We start from the raw sequence: 22,884 nt of genomic DNA on the forward strand, positions 1-22,884 counted from the left end.
ACACATTATCAAGTATTACCACCATCGGGCGTCCCTGACCTTTAATATCTAGAGCGGGGAGTAGCTTATCATGAACCCATTCAAAGAAGTCATCCGCTTTAAAGTAGTCTTCTCTGATGCCAGTACAGGGAAGCCAACCATCTAAAGCCATTGCAGAACATATACTCCATGTACGACCTCGCTGGATATCAGCAGACAGGCGAGCTTCATCCCTGATAGGCACGTAGCCATGATATCGCCAGCCAGTCTTCTCATTAAATATCGATTCGTCGAGAAATACCAGGTCCTCTGCGGCGTAATGGCGTATATTATCAAGATAGAGGCGTCTAAGGTGCTCGTTTCACTTCAGAGATATCCTTTTTAAACTCTTTCTGGACCATTTATGACGTTGAAGCAAGCGTCCAACTGTTTAGCGAGAAACCTCTACCCCTCGCTTATGGTATAGCCACCAAACCAATTCATCCTGCATCCGCCAGCCCTCAGCAAGGAGATACTCAAGTAGAGAGTCCTTATCTGCTTTAGAGAGCTTCCGAGCCCTTCCTAGCTTCTGATATCGTGGCTTCTTGACACTGCCATGGCGGAGGAGATTGTGCTGCAGGCGCTCTACCGACCGCTTCGAGACACCAGTTTCTTTCGCGATAGCTTCATGAGACCAGCCTAGGATAAAGAATCGACATATTGCTGCTCGCTACGTGGATCCGAGGCCTCTATTATAGAGGGGAGAGAGTTCAGGCACTTCTGGGACGGGTTTGACAGGATCGGACCTAAAAAACGCGACTTATTAGAGAAACGGCAGGATATCTATACAGATCACGAATATTACTGGTTTAGGCAACTTAAACAGCTTCAAAAATGCGTTAATTCAGTATAATTTAATCTGTTGGATGATGAAGTGCTGGGCTACCAAGGTGAGTAAGTGATGTTACGGAAAGAGTGTTATTTTGGTGGGGACGCTAACACGACCGCCTCGATTTTTGAGCGCGGCAGATTACGCCAAGGAAACTAAGCATTGCCTTGCCTATATATAACCACAATACGTATAACTATATGCGCAAGCTTCTTATATAACCCACGATAGTTTCCGAATTAGCCGACGGCACATCTGAACAGGTTAAAGCAACCACTTTAAAGGTCAACTGACGGGGCCAGTTCATGAATAGGACAGCTGGACATGCTTCGGGGCGTGTAGGCTGATTCCAACACGAGGCTGATCTCGGGCTCAACTTTTGGTCTCCCAGACTCTGGCATTCCTCCCTCGTCATTATGTCTATCACTGTTACGAGGAGTATCGGGCGTGCATATCAACCGCTCCCAACACCAACCAGGGCTCACCAAGTTCGACGGGCTCGACACAGCCTCATTCCACCGCCGTCTGGGGCCAAAACAGCGCCCTGTCACTTTCTATGACAGAAGCCTACAGAGTCGCCGCAGCCTCGCATTAATTGTGGCCGGTGGCTGGCCATTGCTTAATTTTGTCCAGCTCCGAGCAACTTCGTATTGATACCTCATGTCCGATCTATTGACAGACAATGGAGTTGAAGATGTCCAAAGATGATCATGAAGCCCCATTAATTACCGGAAATTCCTGTCGGTCGCAGTGCACAAATGTCGACAAGGAAGACCAGCCGAGGCGAAGTCGACTGCAAAGATGGCGCTATGGGTGGAAGGTCACCGTTTCCCTGGCATCAGCAGCCTGCGTCTTCGTTCTGGCCTTCAATCTGGGCTTCCTATCATGGGCTGCTGCTCGTCACCGTGTCCACGGCGGCCAGGGTGTTCTGTATGAAGGCAACTGCGACCATGTTCGGCACCTCAGCACAGGCATTCATTTGCTCATTAACATTCTGGGCACGATCCTGCTAGGGGCTAGCAATTATTGCATGGTATGTTGGATATCCCTGCCTGTCTTATTAGCCTAACTGAATTAGCAATGTCTGTGCGCGCCCACAAGAAGGGACATCGACAAGGCGCATGCGAAGGGCAACTGGCTAGATGTCGGTGTCCCCAGTTTCCGAAACCTCCTCTATGTGTCTAGATCGCGGTCATTTATGTGGATAGTACTAGTTGTCTCATCGTTCCCTCTTCATCTTGTGTAAGTTTTGCGATGGCACCTGGCTGCTTTTTCCTTCCTAACATCCGTCAGCTACAACTCCACCATCTTCTCCACCACAGCGGCTTATTCGTATACAATATTCGCTGGTCCCAATCCCATGGGAAAAAGTGCCCCTCCGAATATTACGGCCAACGGTTTTCCTGATGAGGTACAAGCTAACCTGACGCAATTTTACAACGATGCACGTAATGGCTCCGATGAATACGAATTGATGGACGGCTCAGAGTGTATCAACGCCTACGCAACAACATATCAAACAAAGTATGGCGACGTGCTCCTGATTCCTCCAACTGACAATGGCACCAATCAATATGCCGTAGTCGGTGGTCAGAGTGTATTCAATCCTACCTTGTATATCCCTGCTCCACAGCTCAAGGGCGACCCATCCCAGTGGCTATGCCCCCCAGCTCCGAACGACTCTTGCAGCTCCTATGTACCCCGGCTTCAATCTCAGGCTGACCAGGGTACCTGGGTTGTCCAAGTGGATTCTGGTAACTACCGCGTGGATTCGTGCCTTGTCCGGAAAGTCCCTGAGCTGTGCAAGTTGCAGTACTCTCTAGCTCTCACGATATCTGTGATTGTCGCGAATGTTATAAAGTGTGTCATTATGCTCTATATGGCCATCACGTCCGCAGAGCCGCCCATGCTGACGACAGGGGATGCAGTTGCTTCTTTTCTGCACCAGCCGGACAACATCACCCGGCGCAAATGCTTGGTTACCCAGAAGCAATTCCAAATCAAGAGTCACTATCCTTTACACGGGAAGTCGATTGACGATTGGTATGAGCCCCTTGCGTACAGTGCAAAGCCAAAGCGATGGTCCTCTGCAGTGTCGTCGCCTAGGTGGGCCATCATTTCTTTAATGTAAGTAACCTCAGCCTCCTAATGGCGGCATCAAAACTGACGGCCTGCAATAGATGGGCAGCTTCGGCCTGTGGCTTCAGCGCCCTGCTAATAATCGGGGTAGAAAGCGATGGAGGTGCAGCCTGGGATGCAGAGTTTGGAGTCATCAGCGCCAAAGCTCTAATCAGAGACGGGGGCTGGACAACATCTGTCATCAGTAATACGATCCTAGCTAACATTCCACAACTTATATTCTCGGCGCTCTACTTCTGTTTCAACAGTATCCTAACCTCCATGGCCTCCGCCGCAGAATGGAGCAGATTCGGCCTCTCACGCAGGGGACTCCGTGTATCCTGGAACCCACAGGGCAGCCAGCGAAGCAGCTACTTCCTCTCTTTGCCATATCGCTACGCTATTCCCCTGATGAGCTGCTCTGCGCTTCTGCATTGGCTCATCTCGCAGAGCTTCTTCCTGGTGGGGATAGATGCTTATAAAGTAGGCTATGGCCGAACGCCAGAGAACGATGTCATGACTTGTGGATATACCCCTCGTGCAATTATATCAGGAATCAGCATAGGCATATTCATGTTTATCTGCCTTATTGCTGTCAGTTGCAAGAAGCTTGCATCTGGTATGCCTGTTGCCGGGAGCTGTACTTTTGCAATCGGTGCGGCGTGCCATCCCAACTATAATCCTAATAATCAGGACGAGAGCAAGAGCTCAGATCCGCTGGAGGGAATTGAATTCATGCGTCTGCAATGGGGCGCTGTCCCCGTTGATGGGCCAGTGGGTCACTGTGCATTCTCTGAGAAGAGCGTCGAGATTCCTCAGGAGTGGAATCTGTATCAATAGCTTTACTCTGCTGGTATTTATTTATATCAAATTAATTGTCACATATAGTTATATCAGATAAAGCCTCACTCCATTGCGAACAAGGATGTATTGCCCTAACTATCGAATATATGCTTAAGCAGCAGCAGTCATATTCGTCCACCTCGCCCTCAACGAATGTGCCGCAGCCTTTGGCTTTCTCTCCCTCGTAAACACGCCCTTCTTATTCCCATCAACGCGGTTGATACCGACATTGGTCTGGAAATCCGCAAAATTCCACACATGCTCGCCCACAACCGCCTCCGTGCGGTCAAACACCCCCTGGAACATATTCAGAATGTCCACCTGGAACTCCTCGCTCCACATCAAGCCAAACACCGAGTGCAGACCGGCGAGCGTATCAGCGCCGTACTCTGAAAATATAATCGGCTTTTCGGGGTATTTCTCCGTCCACCCGTTGACTTCTTCTTCGAGTGCGAGTTCGGCTTCCTCGAGATAGCCGGTGTTGTAGTACCACCCGTAATATCGGTTCAGACACAGCACGTCAAACAGATCCGAAATCTTGTCCTTTGCGTACGTAGCATCGCCGACATTGGCAAATGTAATCGGCCGGCCAGCGGGATCCAGACTGCGTGCGAGTTCCGTCAAGGGCTCGAAGTAGTCGCGAGAAGCCTCTTCAAAGCTCGCTGGCTCGTTCATGAGACTCCACATCACGACGCTGGGGTGATTCTTATCCCGCGCGATAAGCTCGCGAATAACCTGGGCGTGTGCCTTTTGGGTATTATTATTGATTCCCTCCGGGCTGAACGTCACGGCAGTCCCGCCCTCTTCACCGGCCATGAGCTGCAGGTTCAACCCCACAGCCGGAGTCTCGTCGATAACGACGATTCCGTGCCGGTCTGCGAATTCCATCACCTCCTCCGCGTAGGGGTAGTGGCTTGTTCGGAATGAGTTCGCGCCGATCCAGTTGAGGAGTTGGAAGTCGTGGACGAGATATGCCTGGTCGTGACCCTTGCCGCGGATCGCGCTGTCTTCGTGCTTGCCGAAACCCGTGAAGTAGAAGGGCTTGTCGTTGATGAGGAATTGCTTGTTGGATACTTTGACTGTGCGCACGCCCACGGGGACGGTGTATGTGTCGATCACCTTGTTGTTGGAGGGGGAGGTGATGCTTACGGTGAATTGGTACAGGTAGGCTGCGCCGGGTTGCCAGAGTTTCACGGAGGGGATTTCGGCGATGCCCTGGGCGCCGGAGGCGGAGGCGACTTTGTTGCCGTCTTCGTCGGCGATGGTGATTTGGATTTTGGCATTGGTGCTGTTGTTACTTCCAGTCTTGACGGTGTAGTTGAGCAGACCCGTGTCGCCGTTGACGTCTGGGACGACGACGACGTCCTGGATGTACTGCTTGGGCACGGAGTAGAGCCAGACGGAGCGTGCGAGACCAGCGTAGTTGTAAAAGTCGTGCTGGTAATTCTGCACGCGCTTGCCGGTCCATTCTGAGACTTCGATGCTGCCTGGTGGGATGGTCTCGTGGGTTAGTACGTTGTTGACGCCGATTGTCAAGCGGAACTTCTCGCCTGCAGGGACGAGCGTCGTGATGTCTGCTTCGAACGGGGTGTACCCGCCCTGGTGCTCGCTGACGAGCTTGTCGTTGACATAGACGCGGCCGTGGTGCGTTGCGGATTCAAGACGGATGAGATAGCGCTGGTCAGACCAGCCCCGGGGCACAATTACATCGCGCTGGTAGTAGACCCAGCCGACGTGGTCGTGGATGGACTTGTCCGTGAAGATGTCGTTGTACGAGGCTGGGACGGGGCATTCCAGTCCCTTTGGTAAAGGAGATGTCCAAGGGGTTGCGGTAGAGTTGTACTCGCCTAGGGCAAACTTCCAGATGCCGTCGAGGGAGACGAGGTCTCTGGTGGTTGTCTGCTGGGGCTTCAGTTGGATCAGGAGAGGGTCCTGGGCCGACTGGCTGCGGGCATAGTGCTGGACAGAGGGGAGAGATAGAGAAGAAGGGATCAGTGATAGCAACGACAACCCTGCGAGGAGCTTCATGACTGCGAGACAGCTGTTTGCGCTGGTTCTATCCGGTTTACTGCCCACAACATGATGTTTATATAGCTTTGCTCAACGGCGGCAATTGCGCTATGAGCACGCCGGCTACTGATTACCTTGGCACACGGCAGAATAGAACCCTCCATCGGACAATATTGGGCTCCCACCGAATCAAATATTCTTCCCCATAGTCCCTGTCTGTTCCCTGCATGGATTCCCCGCGGGGAGGGAGCTGGGGCGCATGTCGAACGGGTGTGGAGAAGACAAGAGCGGCGTCCGAGCGCCAGTCCAAGCAATATCAATTACCGACTGGCTGCTATTGGCAGAGACTCCATACTTCTGCTTTTATTAACTTATTGGTAATCCGTGTTATCCGATCTCTCCACATCAACGCGACCTGATTCATACAGCCGACTTGCCCTAGTGTCTCCAACCACCACACCCAAATACGTAGACAGACTGACAGACGCACGTCACAGCTTCTCCCCTCTCGCAATAAACCCCAGGCAACTGCACTGCTGCCCAAAGAGAGTGAACTGGAACCGCTCGTCAAATACCGCGTACTCAAAGCCCCCCCACATCCCGGCTCCCTCATACAAATCCCGCATTTCCACCTCGGTAAATCCATGCTTCCCAATCGTGGCCAGCACGCTTCCCTCATGTCCTACTTCTTTCAAATCTTCACTGTGTCCAAGTTGAGCACTCCCAGGCACCATATCAAGCACAACACACACACCACCCGGCTTCAACAACTCACTGAACCGCTTCAATAGCCTCCCAGGCTCAGTAACATGGTGCAGCGCCATTCCGACAACAATGACATCAAAGGGCGCGAGTGTTCCGCTGGGGAGCGGATTAACATCCGCAGTACCTGGACCAGTGTCGGGACCAGAGCCAGAATGAGAATCAGCAAGTAAATCGTACTGGAATCCTTCCATTCGTCCAGATTGGAGGCCGGGTCCGTGCGCTCCGAATATTTCCCGCGCCGCTTTATTATACTCGGCCACCATGTTGGCTGAGAGATCGAGGCCGATGGTGTGTGTTGCGTGAGGGGCTAGAGCCTGGAGTTATCATGTCACCTGTTAACTACTTTCTAGGGTCTTACTTATGTACTAGGTTGATAGGTACCTTGGACACCGTCCCAGCACCGCACGCATAGTCCAGCAGGCGCACATCTCGTAAACCAACAGTGTCAGTGCCAGTGTTTGGGTCGCCGGCTAACGTGCCACTGATCCAGCCGCGACGGCGTTTGAGCTCGGCTATGATTGCGGCTATGAGCTCGCCAAAGTCGGTTTGGTGGTTGGAGGCGACTTTGCTAGCGGGTTGTTAATTTGTAAATTCATTAAATTGTAACTTTCTGTTGTAGATCTGTGCGGGATGTGGGGGAAAAAATCTATCCAAATAGTTATACGTACTCGAAGTGCTTGCGGTTTGTTTCTGTTAGGTTGGGCATTTTATCCTTGGGTTTGGATGATTCTTGGATGGTGATTTTGTGTATAGACGATAATTTGTCAATATAAATATCTTACTGTGAGTACCTTGACATTCGCGTCGGAGACTTCGGAGAGTTTCGTGCAGCCACTCTCACAGTCATTTCATTTAATATTGTGCCTAAGAGCGTAAATAGCTTGGCTAATTCTGGTAGACTACGATCCTTACTGGATTCTTCCTGTTATCGCTGTCATCCACTTACGCAGCACGAGGATTACGACGGACATGGACGACCTTCGCCTTCACCATCAAATGCCCCTTCTCCGGGAACGGGACCCCGCGGTCTCGCGCAACAGTGATATTCTCCTCTGCCGTCTCATGCAACTCGTAGTCGAAGAAGGTCGCGAAGTACGCGAGGGTCAAGTACAGCTCTGCGTAGCCGAGGCTGTGCCAATCATTAGCTTGCGTCGCGTATATTTGTATAACAATTAACGCACTTTATGCCCACGCATTGTCTGGTCCCCTTGCTAAACGCAGTGATGAATCGCGTCAGATTATCTCCTCGTTTGGTGGCTTCGATCCAGCGATCTGGGTTGAAGACTGTCGGGTCGGGGAACAGGGTCGGGTCCATGTGGACGAAGTAGCTGGACATGGCTACGGGTGTCTAGATACTGTTAGTATTGAGCCTGGGGTGCCATAGGTAACGTACTCCAGCGGGAATACTCCAGTCCTTGTACACCAGAGCCTCTGTGGGTGAAACACGAGGAGACCGAATAACGAGTCCGTGAGAAAGGCGCAGTGCTTCGTTAACAACTCCAGTCTATCATCGACATAATCAGTCATCACACTTTGAAACCATAATTAGGATGAAAAATAACTGACCAGGTAAGGCAGCTGTTCGAGCTGAGCCAGAGTAACACAACCATCCATAACCCCAACTGAGCCAGCTCCAAGCTCCGCGCGCATCTTCGCCATGATCTCCTTGTTATTGATGATATGGAACGCAGCAACCGTCAGAGCATTCGCCGTGGGCTCCATCCCCCCACTAAGCAGAATCATACCCTCATCATGGATCCGCGACAGCGTCCTCTCCTGGTCCGGCAGCCCAGGATCAGTAAGCGCATCAAACATCCCATAACTAACTGTCCCTGCCTTGCCACTCTCCGCTTTCGATTCAGCACTGCGACTCTGACTCTGAATCGCCTTCGCCGACCTCTCCGCAACAGTCCTCTGTATCATCGCAACCACGGCCGTAGCGGGCTTCACAAACTCAAACACCCAACTCGGCGCACGCCGCATAACAGTCAACACAAACGGAAACAGGCGCGTGATGTGGTCCAGCTCCTCGGTCTCCATAATCGCTGCACGCACTTCACTCCGGAAACTCTCCGAGTCGAGGAAGCCAATGCTCTCGCCGTAGGAGTAGTGCGTGATGATATCGGCTGTGAGGGCTGCGAATGCCGCGCTCAGATCGACTACCTTGCTGCCCTTGTCGGTGATCTTTCCGTGGAACCCGTGCAGGCGTTCCATGAGCCGCAGGATCTTGGCCCTTATCACTGGCGTCAGGGTTGTGATGGAGCGTTTGGAGAAGAAGCTGGCTAGGATGCCGCGTCTGAAGCGGTGGTGGGCGTGGTCGACGGTGGCGATCATAGACTGGGGCGAGCCGAACAGGCCGACGAAGTTGGGGTCTTTGTTGAACTTTTTGCTGTTTGTGTAGATGGAGTCGTAGTACGAGGGGTCTTTGATGTGGATTTCGTGGGGCGTGATGCGGACGATGGGGCCTGATATATTTATATAAGTATCTTTCGTCGATATACGTAGTAGGGTAGGAAAAGAAGGATACCGTATTTCTCATGCATCTTCTCGATCTCCCAGAGGAACTTTCCGCCGCGGATGACATCGTGGTAGATCTCGACCAGTCCGGTTGCTGCTGTCAGTTTTGGGCCGGGGAATTTGCTGAGCGGGTGGAAGAAGAGACGGTAGATCGTTCTGGTCAGGTAGAAGGCTGCCACGAGAGCCGGGATGGCCAGATATGGAGTCTGAACGATCATGTTGGGTAGGAATCGATGAGGATAGTTGGTGTTGAAGGTGTTGAAGAGATTGATGAGGTGTTTCAAGACTCTAAATAGTCAGCTCGGTCTGGTCAGGCGGATGTGTTACTCTGTTGTGATGTTGGTGTGTTACTGTTGTGCTGGGGATCTCCTTTCACTGAACTGCCAGTTACTCTGATAGAATCTTTGTGCTCTCAGCATTCATTGATGTTTTATGTATCAAAAAGTGTCTATACTTTCTAAGCTATTCACTCAGTAGTACTTCTCTTGTTACCTCTGCAGACCTATCTATTATGAAGATGTTGTCTTCACTTAGTATTCCTCTGCTTATTCCTCTTGTTATTACCTCTATACCCACTGTGGACACAGTGAAGTGAGATTGTCTTCACTCCAAGATGTGTTACTCTCTCAATGAATATCTGCGCGAAAAGCTTCAGAGATTTCTCGCACTGTGCTATATAACTGTGCTTTGTCCCTGTTTTTGTCCCTCCTTTTGTCTCTGCATCTCTCTACCCAACTCAACTTTCTCCCTCCTCCGATCTCAATTGATCAATTGATAATTGATATCATGGAGCAGGTGTCAGCAAAAGACCTCAGCGAGGTCCTCGTCCGATTCCTCCACCGGTTCCAGTACGACGACAACGACCGCCTCCCCCAGGCCGAGCTTGAAGCCATCTACAACTTCGTGCTCCCATACATCCCCGACAACAAAAAGATCGTACGTGAGATGGCCGACTACGTGCACTGCACCTTCTCCTTCCTACCGCTGGAGATCCGTCAGGCCGTGGCATTGTACGATGCTTTCCAGATGTCCATGGACGACACCCCCGTCGAACAACACGACAGCCTCCAGGGTCTGTGCGCGCAGCTCTCGACCGGCGACAAAGTGCAGCATCCAGTCTGGAGCGAGTTCTTCAAGGCAATCCCGCTGCTACTTAAGCACTACGGACCGTACGTGCAGACGACAGTGTTCCGCGGCGCGCTAGAGTTCATCCAGGCGACTTGCCTCGAGCGGACCCTGTTTCGGGGCCACGCCGACTCGTCGTATCCGAGTTATATCCGACGCATGAGCGCCCAGGGACCCGTCCAGACCTCCATTTGCTTTCCCGAGGCCGAGTTCCCCCAGGAGAAGTACCTCTCGCTGATCGCGTCCCTGGAGGCGGAGTCGGAGGACTTTGTGGCGCTTGTCAACGACCTGTTCTCGTTCTACAAGGAGAGCGAGACTCCGTTTGAACGGATCAATTTTCCGCTTAACGTGGCGGCGTGCAGCGGCCGGCCGGTGCTGGAGGTGCTAAATGAAATGGTGGAGAAAGCAGCCGCCCCATGGGAGAGGGTGCAGAAGATTCTGGGCTCGGTGGACTGTGACCAGCATCTGTACGGTCGCGTCCACGCGTTCTTCAAGGGCTACGTCCGGTACCACCTCTCGTGCGCCCGGTACAAGATCGCGGGTCTCTGCGCGGAGGCGGGAAATGAGGAGCTCCATCGGTTCTACCAGATGAGTGTTGTGGCAAGAAACGGGCAGTCGAACTAGGGACACACAGGTACTGGTACTCCGAGGAGAACGATAACCAGGATCAGGGACTGAGTCGGACTCGCCGAGCAAGCCACAGTGGTAGATCTACCAGATCGAGCAGGATGCGCGAGAACCAAACTCAACCACGACCAGGCTTTCAACTTTTCAAATTCTGATCCACGGTTGCTGGGCAATAGTTTGGTGCGTGGGGCCAGATCCAGCCACCATTGAACACAATTCATGATAAACACACAGTTGCTGTGGCTGGTTAGACTCAGCCGATCGGGTCACATTCTCTGTACACCGTAGTCGAGTCTCTGTATCTACTGGAGCCTGGAGGTATCTGTATTCTCCTCTGTCAACACTGAGGCTGTGGTAACCGGTCTGCGTGATGACGCTGCCATTGACGTAGCCAGTCGCACAGCTGTTCCCTGCTTCCTCAATGCTTCCTACTGCCTCCTGCTTCCCTAGTCAAGTTGGCCTCAGACTAGGACCTTCCTAAGGGCGATCTGCGCGCCCAGTGGCCCCTGGCAGGGCCTGAGCCTGATCGTGCTCCAGATCCAGCCAAGCGACAGTGGGGTTTACAACGCCACCTCCTCGAATGAAAACTCTCAATCTCCCCCGGTGGATCTGAATTACAGATTGCTGGAGCTTGCTTTCTGCTCTATGACCTCAGCTGGCCATTGGCTGTGGGGCCTGGTCGCCACGTTGGCCGAGCACTGCGGACTGCGAGGTGAAGCTATCCGCAGGGTGCCCAATCACCGTCGCCACCCGACCCTGAGTAACCAAGCAGATCAAGGAAAACAAGGGACAAAAGAAAATTCAGGCAGAGATTGTGCCCGGTGGAAACTCCGAAGGTTCACACGGGGGCAGGCACAACCCAACCAGCCTGCTTTGTTGTTCTGCGCCCTAGGCTGCTGCCGACTTTTTTAAAGAGCGAGTCTTCCCTTCGTTGCTCTTCGCTCGCTTTCTCCCTCTGCATCCTCGCGTTCCCTTTCAAGCTCTAAGTCGCGTTATCTGCTTCGTCGCGTTAGCCATCTACCGTCCAATCTTATCCCTTCATCTCATTACACAATGAAGTCCTTCGCCCTCCCTATGGCCCTTCTGGCCTCCGTCGGCCTCGCCGGCGCCCAGGTCTCTGTCAGCCAGTGTGCTGTAAGTCCGAAGCTATCGCAATACAATACCTTCATATGCTGATTCTGGCAGAACATGTGCCTGAGCAACATGCTCGCCAAGGCCGACGAGCTTGGCTGCTCCAAGGGTGACCTCGCCTGTCTCTGTGACAGCGAGAACTACCGCTTCGGTATCCGCGACTGCACTTCGCAGGCCTGCCCTGACGACGACGCTTCTGCTGTTGTCCGCTCGGCTCTCGACAAGTGCCCCGACTCCTCCAGCAACGGTGGTGGCTCCAACTCTGGCTCTACCACCTCCGGCTCGGACTCCGACTCTGAGCCCACCAGCACATCTGGCTCGGACTCCGACTCTGACTCCACTGGAAGTGCCAGCGCTACCTCGACTGGCGATGGTGATGACAACGCTACCTCCACCAGCGGCTCTGACAGCGACAGCACCAGCACCGACGCTGCTGGCGGTGCCTCTGGCTCCCCCTCTCCCACCGGAGTAAGCTGAGCACCTGGTACTCTGCTATCGACCTTGATGCTAATGATGTATAGTCCTCCGGCGCTTCTTCTACCGCTGCTAGCAGCACCCTCGGCACCTCGGCCTCCACCTCTGGTGCTGGCTCCGACTCCACCTCCACCTCGTCTGGCAGCGACTCCTCTTCTACTGACGGCAGCGACTCTGACAACGGTGGCAGCGGCAGTGGAAACGGTGGTAACGGCGGTGACAGTGGCAGCGGCAACGGCGGTAACGGCGGTAGCGGTGAGGGCAGCGGCGAGGGCAGCGACTCTGATGGTGACACTGGTGCTGCTACCCGCATGGCCGTCTCCAGCGGTGCCCTTGGTGCCCTCGGTCTTGCCGCCATCCTCGTCCTGTAAAGGGTTGACCTTGATGACCATGCTGCAGCCTTGTTTGGGCTTGCTGGATACTTTTTACGCTAATGATGTATGGTGAAGATGACTACTGTTGGGCCCTAATATGTATATTTTATCACGGGTTACGTTGTAATGGCCATAAGTAGATACTCTTACACGTCAATAATTAATTCAACTGATACGATCTTTATCCTATCTGCAATAGCATGTCTACCCTGTCTGTATAAGTCAATAATAATATCCAATACCTTACCGTAAAAGCTGATGATGCAATCAACTTCTCAACCCCCAGATCTGAAGCTATTCAACTTGATAGTTGATGCCCTGAAGCTATAATCGAGAGTTTCGTCAATTCCGCGTCAACAAATAGAGTTGTATCAGATATATTAATTATTGACTTGCGATCGTCTAAATATATTTAGAGAGCGGAATGACGATGATTCGTGGAAATATCTAAGTCTGAAATTCATTGGTTGGAATGTACATATATATTGCTGAGGTATATATATATTTGTGGATGTGATAGCTGCAGTGATTTTTCCATCGAGAATATCTGATTGTTTATCAAAAATCTTGCCGGGAGCTAGTAATTGGACAATACCGTGAATATACCACTGTACTGAGCAGGAAGTATAGCAATCGTCTACCATGAACCTGGGCTTTACCGCGATCGGACGTACGGTGCGAAAGATTCTAGTAGTCACTAGTCAGACGTGTCATGTCTTGGTCGCATTGTTTACACTATACAATAAGATATCCACGTATGATGTCGGCACTACATATTATTTATCAACTATGTGGTTAAATGATTGTATAATTGTATTGTGTTCTTTTATATTGGCGAGTGATGACCCACTGCGAGTCTGCGACCGAACCGATACATACTTGGATATTTCGGGCTCGTCGGGTATGGCGGACTCGTTGGCTGATGTCACCCAGGTGCATTTACAGAGCACAATGAGCAACAGCAAACAACGATTGTTTTAACAGTACAGGTAAAAACAGAAAAAAATCGAGCACGGTCTGGCAAACAACACTAGCGTGTCCAGACAAATGTTGCACTGTAGTGTACAGGAGCGAGCGACTCGGAGTGAGTGCGGCGGGAACAAGCTTGTGCAAGGTGGACGTGGACCGTGGCGAAGCGGAAGCGGCGGAATCTTCCAGTCTGTGATTTACAGTGCGAGTTGAATGAGGGCGTACTTTGTAGGTATTTCTTAGTGCATCCTCGGGTGGAATGAGGAATGTTCGATCGCATTCCTGAGACTCGGGAAGTCGGAAGTCGGCATCAGTGGACACCGCCTGGTCTGGATAGCCTCCGTACTCCATAGTCCATATTGATACACCTGGCGGAGTGCACCGCAACGGAGCCTGGAACCTTGGCCGTTAAGGCTTTGTGGAATATGGGGAAGGAGTCTCATTGATTGGCATTTGGCACATTGGTGGCTTCGAAGGATGGAACAATATTAGAAACATTTAGGCCTCGATGTTTTCAGGGGCAAGCCCAAGGCTGTTGGAATAAGGCGCCAAGCGGCGATCAAAATGGGGGTTTGCAGCCAAATATGGGGAACTTCTGCAGCCCTAGAGAAGGCTCGCTCAATAGCACAGAAGACTATGGAGTACTGAAAGCAAACTGCCGTTTAATGGTTGGTTCCTGAGCCTTGTGGAGTTGATTGATATCCACTATTGGTACACTGAAGCACGTCATCTTCTTGTCAGGAGAGGGCTTCGAATAATTCGATACTGGGGCTTCAATGTCAATGGGTAGGTTCTAGCTGCCTGTGACTGATTTTCGTTCCTGAACCGGTTATGGAGAGACGAAACCAGTCAAGGCGAGAAAATCATCACCAGGGCAGGCAGGACTACTGGGGTATGCCGTTCCGTGGATGGGGAAAGGAGATGCAGTGCTTGCGTGTTGACTAGGCACGGAGAGGTATAAATATGCCTTTGATCTCGTCCAATGTTTTGGTGTTCATTCGCATCTCATCACATCTCTGGAAACCATTTTGAATACTTCTCAAAACTTACAACCCACCAAAATGAAGCTCTCTTGGATCGCTGCTCTTGCTTTCATCGGCTCTGCCATTGCCGTCCCTGCGGAATCCAACAACAAGCAGGTGAGTCGAACGTCCCCAAATTCTGCTCCCTAGACTTTGTACAAGGTGAACTGATGGTATCTCAGCTTGGCCCCGGCGACCAGTGCAAGAAGGACGGAAGCCTCGGCATTTGCTCGTCCAAGGTCTGCGTCGTATGTACCCCCTGTTCTCGTAGTGTTTGGTCTTTTGAGACATGACGGTTGACCTTTTTATAGCAACAACCCGACGACAAAGTGGGCCACTGCAAATAAACAGCAGCTTCGGAACTGATGCAGCGGGCGCACGGTGTATTTGATGGATAACTGGGATTGAAAACAGCCCTATCACAGCGATGGACATATTGGGACATGGTGCCCGGGTGCTGTATTGTACATATTCATAGTTAAATCGAAACTAATTTGCGACTTGACATGTCCGTGGTGTATTCAGTGTTGACTGTTGAGTCTTGCCTGGTGATGCTTGATGCCGTTCATGTGATTGTCTTGGCGCTCGTGCAATGACGACAAGGTCTTTTGTAGTCGCAGCAGAGACTGCAAGGGGAAACGGATTGTACGGTGCAGGCGGTGAAATTGGGCGGTGGGTGAGATCCTGTCGTCCGGCGTCGGAGTCTGGGTCGTTGGATCCTTCGAAACGGATTAAAGGCGCAGCGGAAGGAGCGTCAGGCCATGGCAGCGGCTCCGTCCGCCCGAGTTGGACGAGAGGACTGAGGATAGTCGAACTGATGTCGGCGGATATGCGTATACCGTAGATATCAGGATATGAGTACTTCCAATAGCTTGTGCACACGACTGTAGACTGCGAGTATCTGGATTCTGGGCTGGCTGCTGGGACTCCGATATCTGGAGAGACAGACAACTGTGGGGAGAGGAAGACAGTGGATCCTGGTCCGTCCGTGGCAGCCGGAGAAGCAATGATCCGAGCCGAGCCGAGGCACAACCGTCGGCCTGCTGCTATTCCCAGATTCGGCTTTCGGCGCTCTGTCACGGCCTGCCTGCTCTTTTTCCTCTTCACCCTCCGTCTTCTTCTTCCAACGGTCGTCCAGCTCTCAATTCCTCTTCTAAATTCCCTCTCTTGTTACTCTCCGCGTCCTCCAGCGTGTTGCAACTCCTCTGCGCCGCTCTCTCCCACTTCGCCCGCCTCTAAAGCGCCCTCCGCATCACCCCGCCATCATGTCTTCCGCCGAATCAGCCACCTCTGACACGGTCCAGGAGTCGCTCAAGGCTACTGAACCCAAGCCCGTTAACCAGACAGCTGCTCAGCTTCGCTCCTTCGCCGCTGGCGGCGCTGGTGGTGTCTGTGCGGTTGTCGTCGGCCATCCCTTCGATCTGGTCAAGGTGCGGATGCAGACTGCTGCCCAGGGTGTCTACTCGGGCGCCATTGATGTGGTGAAGAAGACTGTCGCCCGCGAGGGTTTGGCTCGCGTGAGTAAATGAAGGTCGAAAGTCGTGATCTTGCAATTGACATGTGCAGGGTCTCTATGCTGGTGTTTCTGCTCCTTTGGTCGGCGTTACGCCCATGTGTAAGTGGCAGCCCACAAATAAATTCTCCGGCAAAGCTAACGTTTGTGGATTATAGTCGCCGTCAGTTTCTGGGTATGTGCTTATGGAAAGCCACTCTGTTCAGAACCGCAATTGACCGCATCTAGGGTTACGATCTAGGAAAAACGCTTGTCAGCAGCCTGTCTGAAGTCAAGGTCCACAACAACACCCCGCAGTACACGATCGGCCAGATTTCCGCTGCTGGATTCTTTTCCGCTATCCCCATGACTCTCATCACTGCTCCCTTCGAGCGCGTAAAGGTGCTTTTGCAGATCCAAGGGCAGAACCCCCCGCCACCTGGCCAGAAGCCCAAGTACTCCGGCGGTCTGGATGTCGTCCGACAGCTGTACAAGGAGGGAGGAATCCGCAGTGTGTTCCGGGGAAGCGCAATGACCCTGGCCCGTGACGGCCCCGGTTCGGCTGCCTACTTCGCTGCCTACGAATACATCAAGCGGTCGCTCACTCCCAAGGACGCGGAAGGCAACGTGACCGGTGATTTGTCGCTGCCAGCTGTTCTAACTGCGGGTGGTGCTGCCGGTATTGCCATGTGGATTCCTGTTTTCCCTGTCGACACAATCAAGTCGCGTCTGCAGAGTGCACCAGGAAAGCCCACGATTGGCGGCACCATTCGTGCCGTCTACGGCAACGGCGGATTCAAGGCGTTCTTCCCCGGATTCGGCCCAGCCTTGGCCCGTGCTGTTCCTGCGAACGCCGCCACATTGTACGTTCTTCTCCGTTCATCCCCATTCAAATGGCCGATTGCTAACAATTTAATAGTGCTGGCGTTGAGCTGGCTCACACATTCATGAAGAAGCTGTTCGACTAAAAAGGTGTCTTTGAAGCGACTGGAGAGTGTCACGATATCCATTATTTGCGGCGTTTCTTTACGTATCTTGATTCCATGTTTAGAGTGAAAATGTCTTTGAGCATTGTAAGCTTGTGCGAGGCTTCGACTTAGATTTGTGATTTTTGGTTAGAATACCCATGTATGAGGGTTTTTTTCATTTCCATTTTGTCCTCCCGTGCTATGTAGGACATGACGCATATGCCGCTACTCACGTAGGTACCTACTATGTAAGTAGAATATGGCAATATGAGGAATGGACTGAAGCCAACCTCTTCTTACCAATAACTTCCAATTATCGAATTCTTTTCAGAATGAGCAGCCTCGGGGGAGACAGATTACTAATAATTGGGATTGTCTTGGTAGAGTCGGGCCCAACTGTATCTTGGTATAGAAACTAGTCCACAGTGAAGATATCAATGATAACTTTGTGCATTGTCTACAATTCTGCCTATTTACCACATTACCCAAACAATCCCAATCCAAAGTCTTCGTCCTCATCGTCGTCTCCATCCCCGTCGCTTCCCCCATTCGCCGACCCAGTTCCATCATCCCCTGTCGCCTTCTCAGTGTCGAGGACCCTATCGCCACCTCCACTGGTGTTAGGCCCAATGGTTGTACGAGCTTGGACGTGCCCTCTGCAATCAACTAGGTTTACCCCTTTATTAATATACTCAAAAGTCACAGCAACAGGACTAACCTCGTTAATATCCCGCCCGCGTAACTCGTTCAAGAGCTGATCCAGACGGCCTTCGTCAGCGTCTATGCCGACCGAGGCGAGAACCTCCTTGATGTCTTCTGCTGAGGGCTCGCTGTTCCCGCCCAGGGTGAGGAGGAGGTATGCGGCGAGGTGCTTCATGGGGATTTAGATCACTGGGAGTGGTTCGTAGAAAGGTTGTGCTAGCAACGAAGCTGCTTATTCTTGCTTCTTTACAAAGGAGGTGTATTCTACGTTTAGGGAACTTATATATATCTTATAATGTTTACTGTTTTTCGAATCCTGAATAGTTCGGATGGTTTAATTTGGAGATATCTTTGACTCACTGGTGCCTACTCCGTGAGTCACTGGATTAGGGCTTTCGAGTCAGTGCAAGCCACCACAACATTCTTTCTACATATGCATAGGCCATGTACCAATCTAGAGATAGCGGCCAGCAATATGTCATCCGGGAATTGTTTCACCGTGTTTCTTTCCGCGGGGACCTAATGCAGTATCGCCCGTCCACCGAGTCTACGTAGTGAGCATAGAACTGCACTGAAGCGAGAGGCTTACCGGAACGAGGACTAGTAGCTAGAGAATAGTTTGTTCCAGTCCGGCAAGTAGTGCTGTGTTTAACATGGCAGGCACCGGTTTCGACTTGTGACTCGGACGCGAAGGATCGCAAGGAGGACGTTTGTTGACGCAGGCTCGATGGCTGTGCAGTCATTTACACATAATCAGAGCTTACTAGTCTCTTAGGTGTGGCAGAGTTAATTATTTGTTGGCTATCAGGGTAAGCATCGCCTCACTCTTTCGCGGCATAATCGTTTACTGAATTTCTTTGACAATCAATTCCACGACTCCAATTCCACGACTTCAACTCTCTGTATTGTTATCCCCTTGAGAACTGGGAAATTCAGACTAAAGACAGACAGGGATAAATGGCACAAAGTCTATCTCAGCTCATCCTGTCCACTGCTCAAGGTGCCCCGAGCCCGTATACATCATCCAGTATAACAAACATTCACCTAGTCACGCAATTGCGAATCTATCCATCCCCTAAGGACGGAGATACTCGAATAAACACTCGGGTAATAATCACTGCGGCAGAAACGGTCTCCCCACGAGACAATGCCCACAAGCGTGCCATCAATAGCAACAGGCCCGCCACTATCGCCATGACACGCAGTTTCCCCGTCCTTGAAGGAGCCCAAGCAGAACATGGTGTCGGTGACGTTAAACGCAGAACCCTCAGGGCCCTGAAATTGTCGCCAACGCTCGATACATTCATCCCGATCAGCCACTGGGGACTCGAGTGCCTGCAGGGTATCTGGTAGAGACGTCGTGTTCGCTTCTACCGTGCCCCAGCCAGTCACGTTAGTGATTGTTCCTGTTTCGGGATAACCGGCGTTTGCAGAGGCAAGACGGATGGGTGCCACAGCGGGGCCGAGCTCGAGGGGCTTGGATAGCTTGATAACAGCGACGTCGTGGGAGATGGTCGTCTCGTTGTAGCGCGGGTGGAGGTGGTAGTCGGATACATTGAGGAGTTGGCCGCCGTGTGCGTGATAGGTTGACCCGGCCCGCACGCCTAGCTGTGAGGTGTTCTCGACATGAGCGAAGCAGTGGGCTGCTGTTACAATGTGTGTTTTGCTGACGATGCTGCCGCCGCAGTTATGTTCGCCGTCTACATGGAGACTGATTTGGTAGGGGTAGGATTCGATCTCGGCGTCGTCACCTCCGATGATGAATTCTGCGGCGAAGACACCGGATATGGCGGAGATGAAAAAGGGGAGGAGGGTGTTAAAGACCTTCATCTTGACCTGTCCGCGTATATGAACGAGTAGAATGAAGAGGTTAGTTCTGATGAAGAGTCGACTTGTAGGTGGTTTGGGCAGCCCTATATAGTATTTCATTGCCTTGGCATCTAGATCCTTGGGGCCAAATAAAGAGTCAGGCAACATGGTTAATCAGGGCTGTGTTCTGAGAATGGAGCGTTGCAGCGCCGAGTATCGGATTCCTACAAATGGTTCGTACTACGTGACGAAGCAGAGTGGCTGTACGGAGACCCCAGGATTTGATCTACACTTCCTTCTTTTTTGTGAGAAGCAACATTGGGCTACTGGGTAAATGCGATCGCCCGAGGCAGGGCAACAGGGCAATGCCATGGTAGAGGACAAGGCCCGTTCACAGGGACCAGAGTACACTGTGCATAGTATATCCAGCGTCTCCACAAGCTGAGTGTCGACCTCTTGCAGCTTGAGCCCTGTCAGTAACATGTTTAAGAGCCTCCACTGATGCCAGTACATCAGTTCCGATTTGTCCATCAGTCCGCTGCCCAGGAATCACAGCCTCAAGTTACGTACCCACTCTGTACTTTTCAGCCCCCATCTCCGATCCTTCATAGAGGCAACCCTGCTTCCTCGGCTCGCTTTGCTTGACCACCGAGAAGCAATGTTCAACTCGGAGCCTGTTTTACTTGCCGTAGGGGCAGTATACTCCCTTGAGTCCGTGGAGTCCGCGTCCGACAGTGCAGGTCACGGCCGGCCCAGTGCAGCGAGACAGACCGAGGATACTAGCCCGTTACGCTCGAGTCATTTGTACCGAAAGCTGCCCTGGAAATGCCCGAAATAACGAGAAATAGGGATTGCGCCGGGAAGGCGTCTGGCAATAGACAACCCACTTGTAAGGGGGCAAGTTGTTACACGATTAGTGGTAAGTCCGGAGTCAAACCGGGCACCTGCAGCCACCCCGTCCTCGCAGAGGATTGATTGTTTGTAGCAGGGCTGTAACGCGTCGTGTCAAGTCCACGGAAGGTTTATCGAGGATAGTCATGGCTTTGCAACTGCCGTCCAGGACGGCCAGGACGGCCAGGACAGTTGTGACGGTCGGGACGCTGTGGGGTATTGAGGCTATGATGCGCTTTGCCCTAAGCCGAGAGCTGTGCCCTCTCAGTCAGAACTAACCGTGTGATTCTATTGAGTAATATGCCCCGATATTCCTGTCCTTGAGAGAACCGTAGTCGTAGTGACCGTTCGAGCCCTAACGTCCGGGAAACTAGCTCCCTCGGGTAATAAGCGCGAGATACCTATGTATACTGTGAACTATTAGCTGTACCTTGCCTATCGGAAAGTACCGGCCGGCCCTTTCTGTAGTAGGCGAGTTATATCATTGGTGATGGGCGATTATCGCCTTGTGAGGGTAGTTTGGAATTTTACAATGCTGGCTTAATTTCTTGGAGATAGCTGGCTAGCCACCAGCCATGCATGCCTTTTGGTGCAAGTCGCGCGTCGCATCACTTTGTCCAAGTCCAGACCGCTGGTGTCTATGAGCCGTAATTGCTAGATTCTAGTATGTATTCTCGCGTCTAAAGTGGCGGTTTAAGCTTATGGGAGTCAGAATTAGACGCAGGGACCGATAATCACGAGATTTTGCTGACCATTGTTTATTTCCCAGCCGCAAAATAAAGAATGGCTGTTTCCGGCGATTCCCGTCTTCTCTCAGTGCCATGACGCAGAATATACTATGGATAAAGACCCAGTCATATTGAGCAGCTTGCGCGGGACGCCTGAGCTGAACTTGACAGCGAGGTTACACCGAAGTCTATCTACGTCATTGGCCACAAGTCGCGACCATCGCAAAGTCCAGCAGGAGGGAGACGCCTTAATTGGGAATCGATGCTGTTAAATCCCAGTCTCTCCCCGGTTTATTTGTTAGTTACCTCCAACTTCCACTTTCCCTCGATCAACCAAGAAACCACCATGTTCCGTCCCCCACAGACAAGATGCTGGATCGTCAGCAAGAGACCCCATGGCCTGCCTGCCTTATCAGGGCCTAATCCGACTTTCACTCTAACAACGCAGTCGCTCCCTGAGAGTCTAGGCCCAGACAAAGTCCTGGTCAAAGTCCTGCACCTCTCCAACGACCCCGCCCAACGCAGCTGGATAAACCCGACCTTGCCCCAAGAACGGTTCTATATTAAACAAGTAACAGAGGGCGATGTCATGCTGTCCATAGGGGTCGGCGAAGTCATTGAATCGACATCGTCCAAGTTCAAGCCCGGGGATCATATCTCGGGGATGATGGGGTGGGCAGAGTACGCGGTGCTCGGAGACCAGGATCTCATACATGTGAAACTGCTGCCGAATGGGCTTGGCGAGACGCATTATCTGGGTGCGTTTGGACTGACTGGGTTGACGGCTTATTTCGGGTTGACCAAGGTTGCGGCCATTAAGGAGGGTGAGGGCGTTCTTGTTTCTGGAGCCGCAGGAGCGACGGGCAGTATGGTTGTACAGCTTGCGAAGAAGGTACTGGGTTGTAAGTATGTGGTTGGGATTGCAGGGACAGAAGAAAAATGTCGGTGGGTTGAATCGTTGGGTGCTGATAGATGTGTGTCTATCTATTTGTCTTCCACGGTTGTGAATATTGCTAGGTGCTGATATGGCATAGGTGTCGATTACAAATCGCCATCGTTCGTGAAAGACCTCCAGGAGGCGACGAAAGGCCATATCGACGTTTACTTTGATAATGTCGGTGGAGCAGTCTTGGACGAAGCGCTAGGGGTGCTCAATATCCATGGCCGGGTTGTCGCTTGCGGGTTCATCGCTGGTTATAATGGCGACGATGGTCCGCCGTTGCATAACTGGTGGAATGTCGTCACCATGAAGCTTCGGATCGAGGGGTTTGTTGTCTTGGACTATTACAGCGAGGCGGACAAGGCGATCGATGTTATAGGGAAGGCATTTGTTGAAGGGAAAGTGCAGCTGGAGGAAAAGAGCGAGACGATCATAAAAGGACGATTGGAGGACGTGCCGAAAGTCTGGATGAGACTGTTCGAGGGAGCCAATACTGGGAAGCTGGTGACGACTCTTCAATAGCATCATACGA

General features: G+C 51.9%; 11 protein-coding genes across 11 annotated transcripts; 6 read left to right on the plus strand and 5 right to left on the minus strand.

Moving 5' to 3' along the window:
* The first annotated feature begins 1,053 nt into the window (after positions 1-1,053).
* On the plus strand, positions 1,054-3,936 carry ASPSYDRAFT_50249 (uncharacterized protein). The gene is made up of 4 exons (XM_040848025.1): positions 1,054-1,880; positions 1,926-2,089; positions 2,141-2,974; positions 3,028-3,936. Exons 1-4 carry the CDS (start codon positions 1,530-1,532, stop codon positions 3,803-3,805), a joined length of 2,127 nt encoding a protein of 708 aa, XP_040698024.1. The 5' UTR covers positions 1,054-1,529; the 3' UTR covers positions 3,806-3,936.
* ASPSYDRAFT_211035 (uncharacterized protein) lies at positions 3,920-6,022 on the minus strand (the record flags this gene model as incomplete). The annotated part of the gene is made up of 1 exon (XM_040844005.1): positions 3,920-6,022. Exon 1 carries the CDS (start codon positions 5,834-5,836, stop codon positions 3,920-3,922), a length of 1,917 nt encoding a protein of 638 aa, XP_040698025.1. The 5' UTR covers positions 5,837-6,022.
* A 251-nt stretch (positions 6,023-6,273) lies between these two features.
* On the minus strand, positions 6,274-7,365 carry ASPSYDRAFT_493104 (class I SAM-dependent methyltransferase). Its single transcript, XM_040847809.1, has 3 exons — positions 7,252-7,365; positions 6,965-7,151; positions 6,274-6,897 (listed from the first exon to the last, which is right to left on the minus strand). Exons 1-3 carry the CDS (start codon positions 7,287-7,289, stop codon positions 6,310-6,312), a joined length of 813 nt encoding a protein of 270 aa, XP_040698026.1. The 5' UTR covers positions 7,290-7,365; the 3' UTR covers positions 6,274-6,309.
* Positions 7,366-7,525: 160 nt separating this feature from the next.
* On the minus strand, positions 7,526-9,318 carry ASPSYDRAFT_160776 (cytochrome P450; the record flags this gene model as incomplete). Its single annotated transcript, XM_040842934.1, has 5 exons — positions 7,526-7,712; positions 7,765-7,931; positions 7,977-8,087; positions 8,150-9,048; positions 9,111-9,318. The coding sequence occupies 5 exons, from the start codon at positions 9,316-9,318 to the stop codon at positions 7,526-7,528; spliced, it is 1,572 nt and encodes a 523-aa protein (XP_040698027.1).
* A 193-nt stretch (positions 9,319-9,511) lies between these two features.
* On the plus strand, positions 9,512-10,911 carry ASPSYDRAFT_50254 (uncharacterized protein). The gene has a single exon (XM_040848026.1). The coding sequence runs from the start codon at positions 9,887-9,889 to the stop codon at positions 10,847-10,849; it is 963 nt and encodes a 320-aa protein (XP_040698028.1). The 5' UTR covers positions 9,512-9,886; the 3' UTR covers positions 10,850-10,911.
* A 994-nt stretch (positions 10,912-11,905) lies between these two features.
* On the plus strand, positions 11,906-12,828 carry ASPSYDRAFT_93984 (CFEM domain-containing protein; the record flags this gene model as incomplete). The annotated part of the gene is made up of 3 exons (XM_040852918.1): positions 11,906-11,986; positions 12,038-12,451; positions 12,505-12,828. 3 exons carry the CDS (start codon positions 11,906-11,908, stop codon positions 12,826-12,828), a joined length of 819 nt encoding a protein of 272 aa, XP_040698029.1.
* A 2,033-nt stretch (positions 12,829-14,861) lies between these two features.
* Positions 14,862-15,169, plus strand: ASPSYDRAFT_93985 (uncharacterized protein; the record flags this gene model as incomplete). The annotated part of the gene is made up of 3 exons (XM_040852919.1): positions 14,862-14,939; positions 15,005-15,070; positions 15,134-15,169. The coding sequence occupies 3 exons, from the start codon at positions 14,862-14,864 to the stop codon at positions 15,167-15,169; spliced, it is 180 nt and encodes a 59-aa protein (XP_040698030.1).
* Positions 15,170-15,877: 708 nt separating this feature from the next.
* Positions 15,878-17,710, plus strand: ASPSYDRAFT_493134 (carnitine:acyl carnitine antiporter). The gene is made up of 5 exons (XM_040847810.1): positions 15,878-16,339; positions 16,389-16,437; positions 16,494-16,510; positions 16,564-17,177; positions 17,234-17,710. Exons 1-5 carry the CDS (start codon positions 16,088-16,090, stop codon positions 17,280-17,282), a joined length of 981 nt encoding a protein of 326 aa, XP_040698031.1. The 5' UTR covers positions 15,878-16,087; the 3' UTR covers positions 17,283-17,710.
* A 211-nt stretch (positions 17,711-17,921) lies between these two features.
* ASPSYDRAFT_186299 (ribosomal P2 domain-containing protein) lies at positions 17,922-18,215 on the minus strand (the record flags this gene model as incomplete). The annotated part of the gene is made up of 2 exons (XM_040843573.1): positions 18,001-18,215; positions 17,922-17,948 (listed from the first exon to the last, which is right to left on the minus strand). Coding segments are annotated over exons 1-2 (186 nt in total), but the record flags the coding sequence as incomplete, so codon positions are not given.
* An 813-nt stretch (positions 18,216-19,028) lies between these two features.
* ASPSYDRAFT_93988 (serine protease) lies at positions 19,029-19,814 on the minus strand (the record flags this gene model as incomplete). The annotated part of the gene is made up of 1 exon (XM_040852920.1): positions 19,029-19,814. The coding sequence occupies one exon, from the start codon at positions 19,812-19,814 to the stop codon at positions 19,029-19,031; it is 786 nt and encodes a 261-aa protein (XP_040698033.1).
* Positions 19,815-21,758: 1,944 nt separating this feature from the next.
* On the plus strand, positions 21,759-22,874 carry ASPSYDRAFT_93989 (MDR family NADP-dependent oxidoreductase; the record flags this gene model as incomplete). The annotated part of the gene is made up of 2 exons (XM_040852921.1): positions 21,759-22,386; positions 22,447-22,874. 2 exons carry the CDS (start codon positions 21,759-21,761, stop codon positions 22,872-22,874), a joined length of 1,056 nt encoding a protein of 351 aa, XP_040698034.1.
* Positions 22,875-22,884: the final 10 nt, after the last annotated feature.

Source organism: Aspergillus sydowii (genome assembly GCF_001890705.1).
Source record: "Aspergillus sydowii CBS 593.65 unplaced genomic scaffold ASPSYscaffold_14, whole genome shotgun sequence".
NCBI lineage: Eukaryota > Fungi > Ascomycota > Eurotiomycetes > Eurotiales > Aspergillaceae > Aspergillus > Aspergillus sydowii.

Coding starts and splice junctions, on each gene's coding strand:
- ASPSYDRAFT_50249 (XM_040848025.1), top strand. CDS start 1,530: ATGGAGTTGAAGATGTCCAAAGATGATCATGAAGCCCCATTAATTACC. Junction 1,881..1,925: donor GGGCTAGCAATTATTGCATG/GTATGTTGGATA, acceptor TAACTGAATTAG/CAATGTCTGTGCGCGCCCAC. Junction 2,090..2,140: donor TCGTTCCCTCTTCATCTTGT/GTAAGTTTTGCG, acceptor AACATCCGTCAG/CTACAACTCCACCATCTTCT.
- ASPSYDRAFT_493104 (XM_040847809.1), bottom strand. CDS start 7,289: ATGCCCAACCTAACAGAAACAAACCGCAAGCACTTCGA. Junction 7,152..7,251: donor ACAAACCGCAAGCACTTCGA/GTACGTATAACT, acceptor ACAACCCGCTAG/CAAAGTCGCCTCCAACCACC. Junction 6,898..6,964: donor GTGCTGGGACGGTGTCCAAG/GTACCTATCAAC, acceptor TGATAACTCCAG/GCTCTAGCCCCTCACGCAAC.
- ASPSYDRAFT_50254 (XM_040848026.1), top strand. CDS start 9,887: ATGGAGCAGGTGTCAGCAAAAGACCTCAGCGAGGTCCTCGTCCGATTC.
- ASPSYDRAFT_493134 (XM_040847810.1), top strand. CDS start 16,088: ATGTCTTCCGCCGAATCAGCCACCTCTGACACGGTCCAGGAGTCGCTC. Junction 16,340..16,388: donor CCCGCGAGGGTTTGGCTCGC/GTGAGTAAATGA, acceptor TGACATGTGCAG/GGTCTCTATGCTGGTGTTTC. Junction 17,178..17,233: donor CCTGCGAACGCCGCCACATT/GTACGTTCTTCT, acceptor ACAATTTAATAG/TGCTGGCGTTGAGCTGGCTC.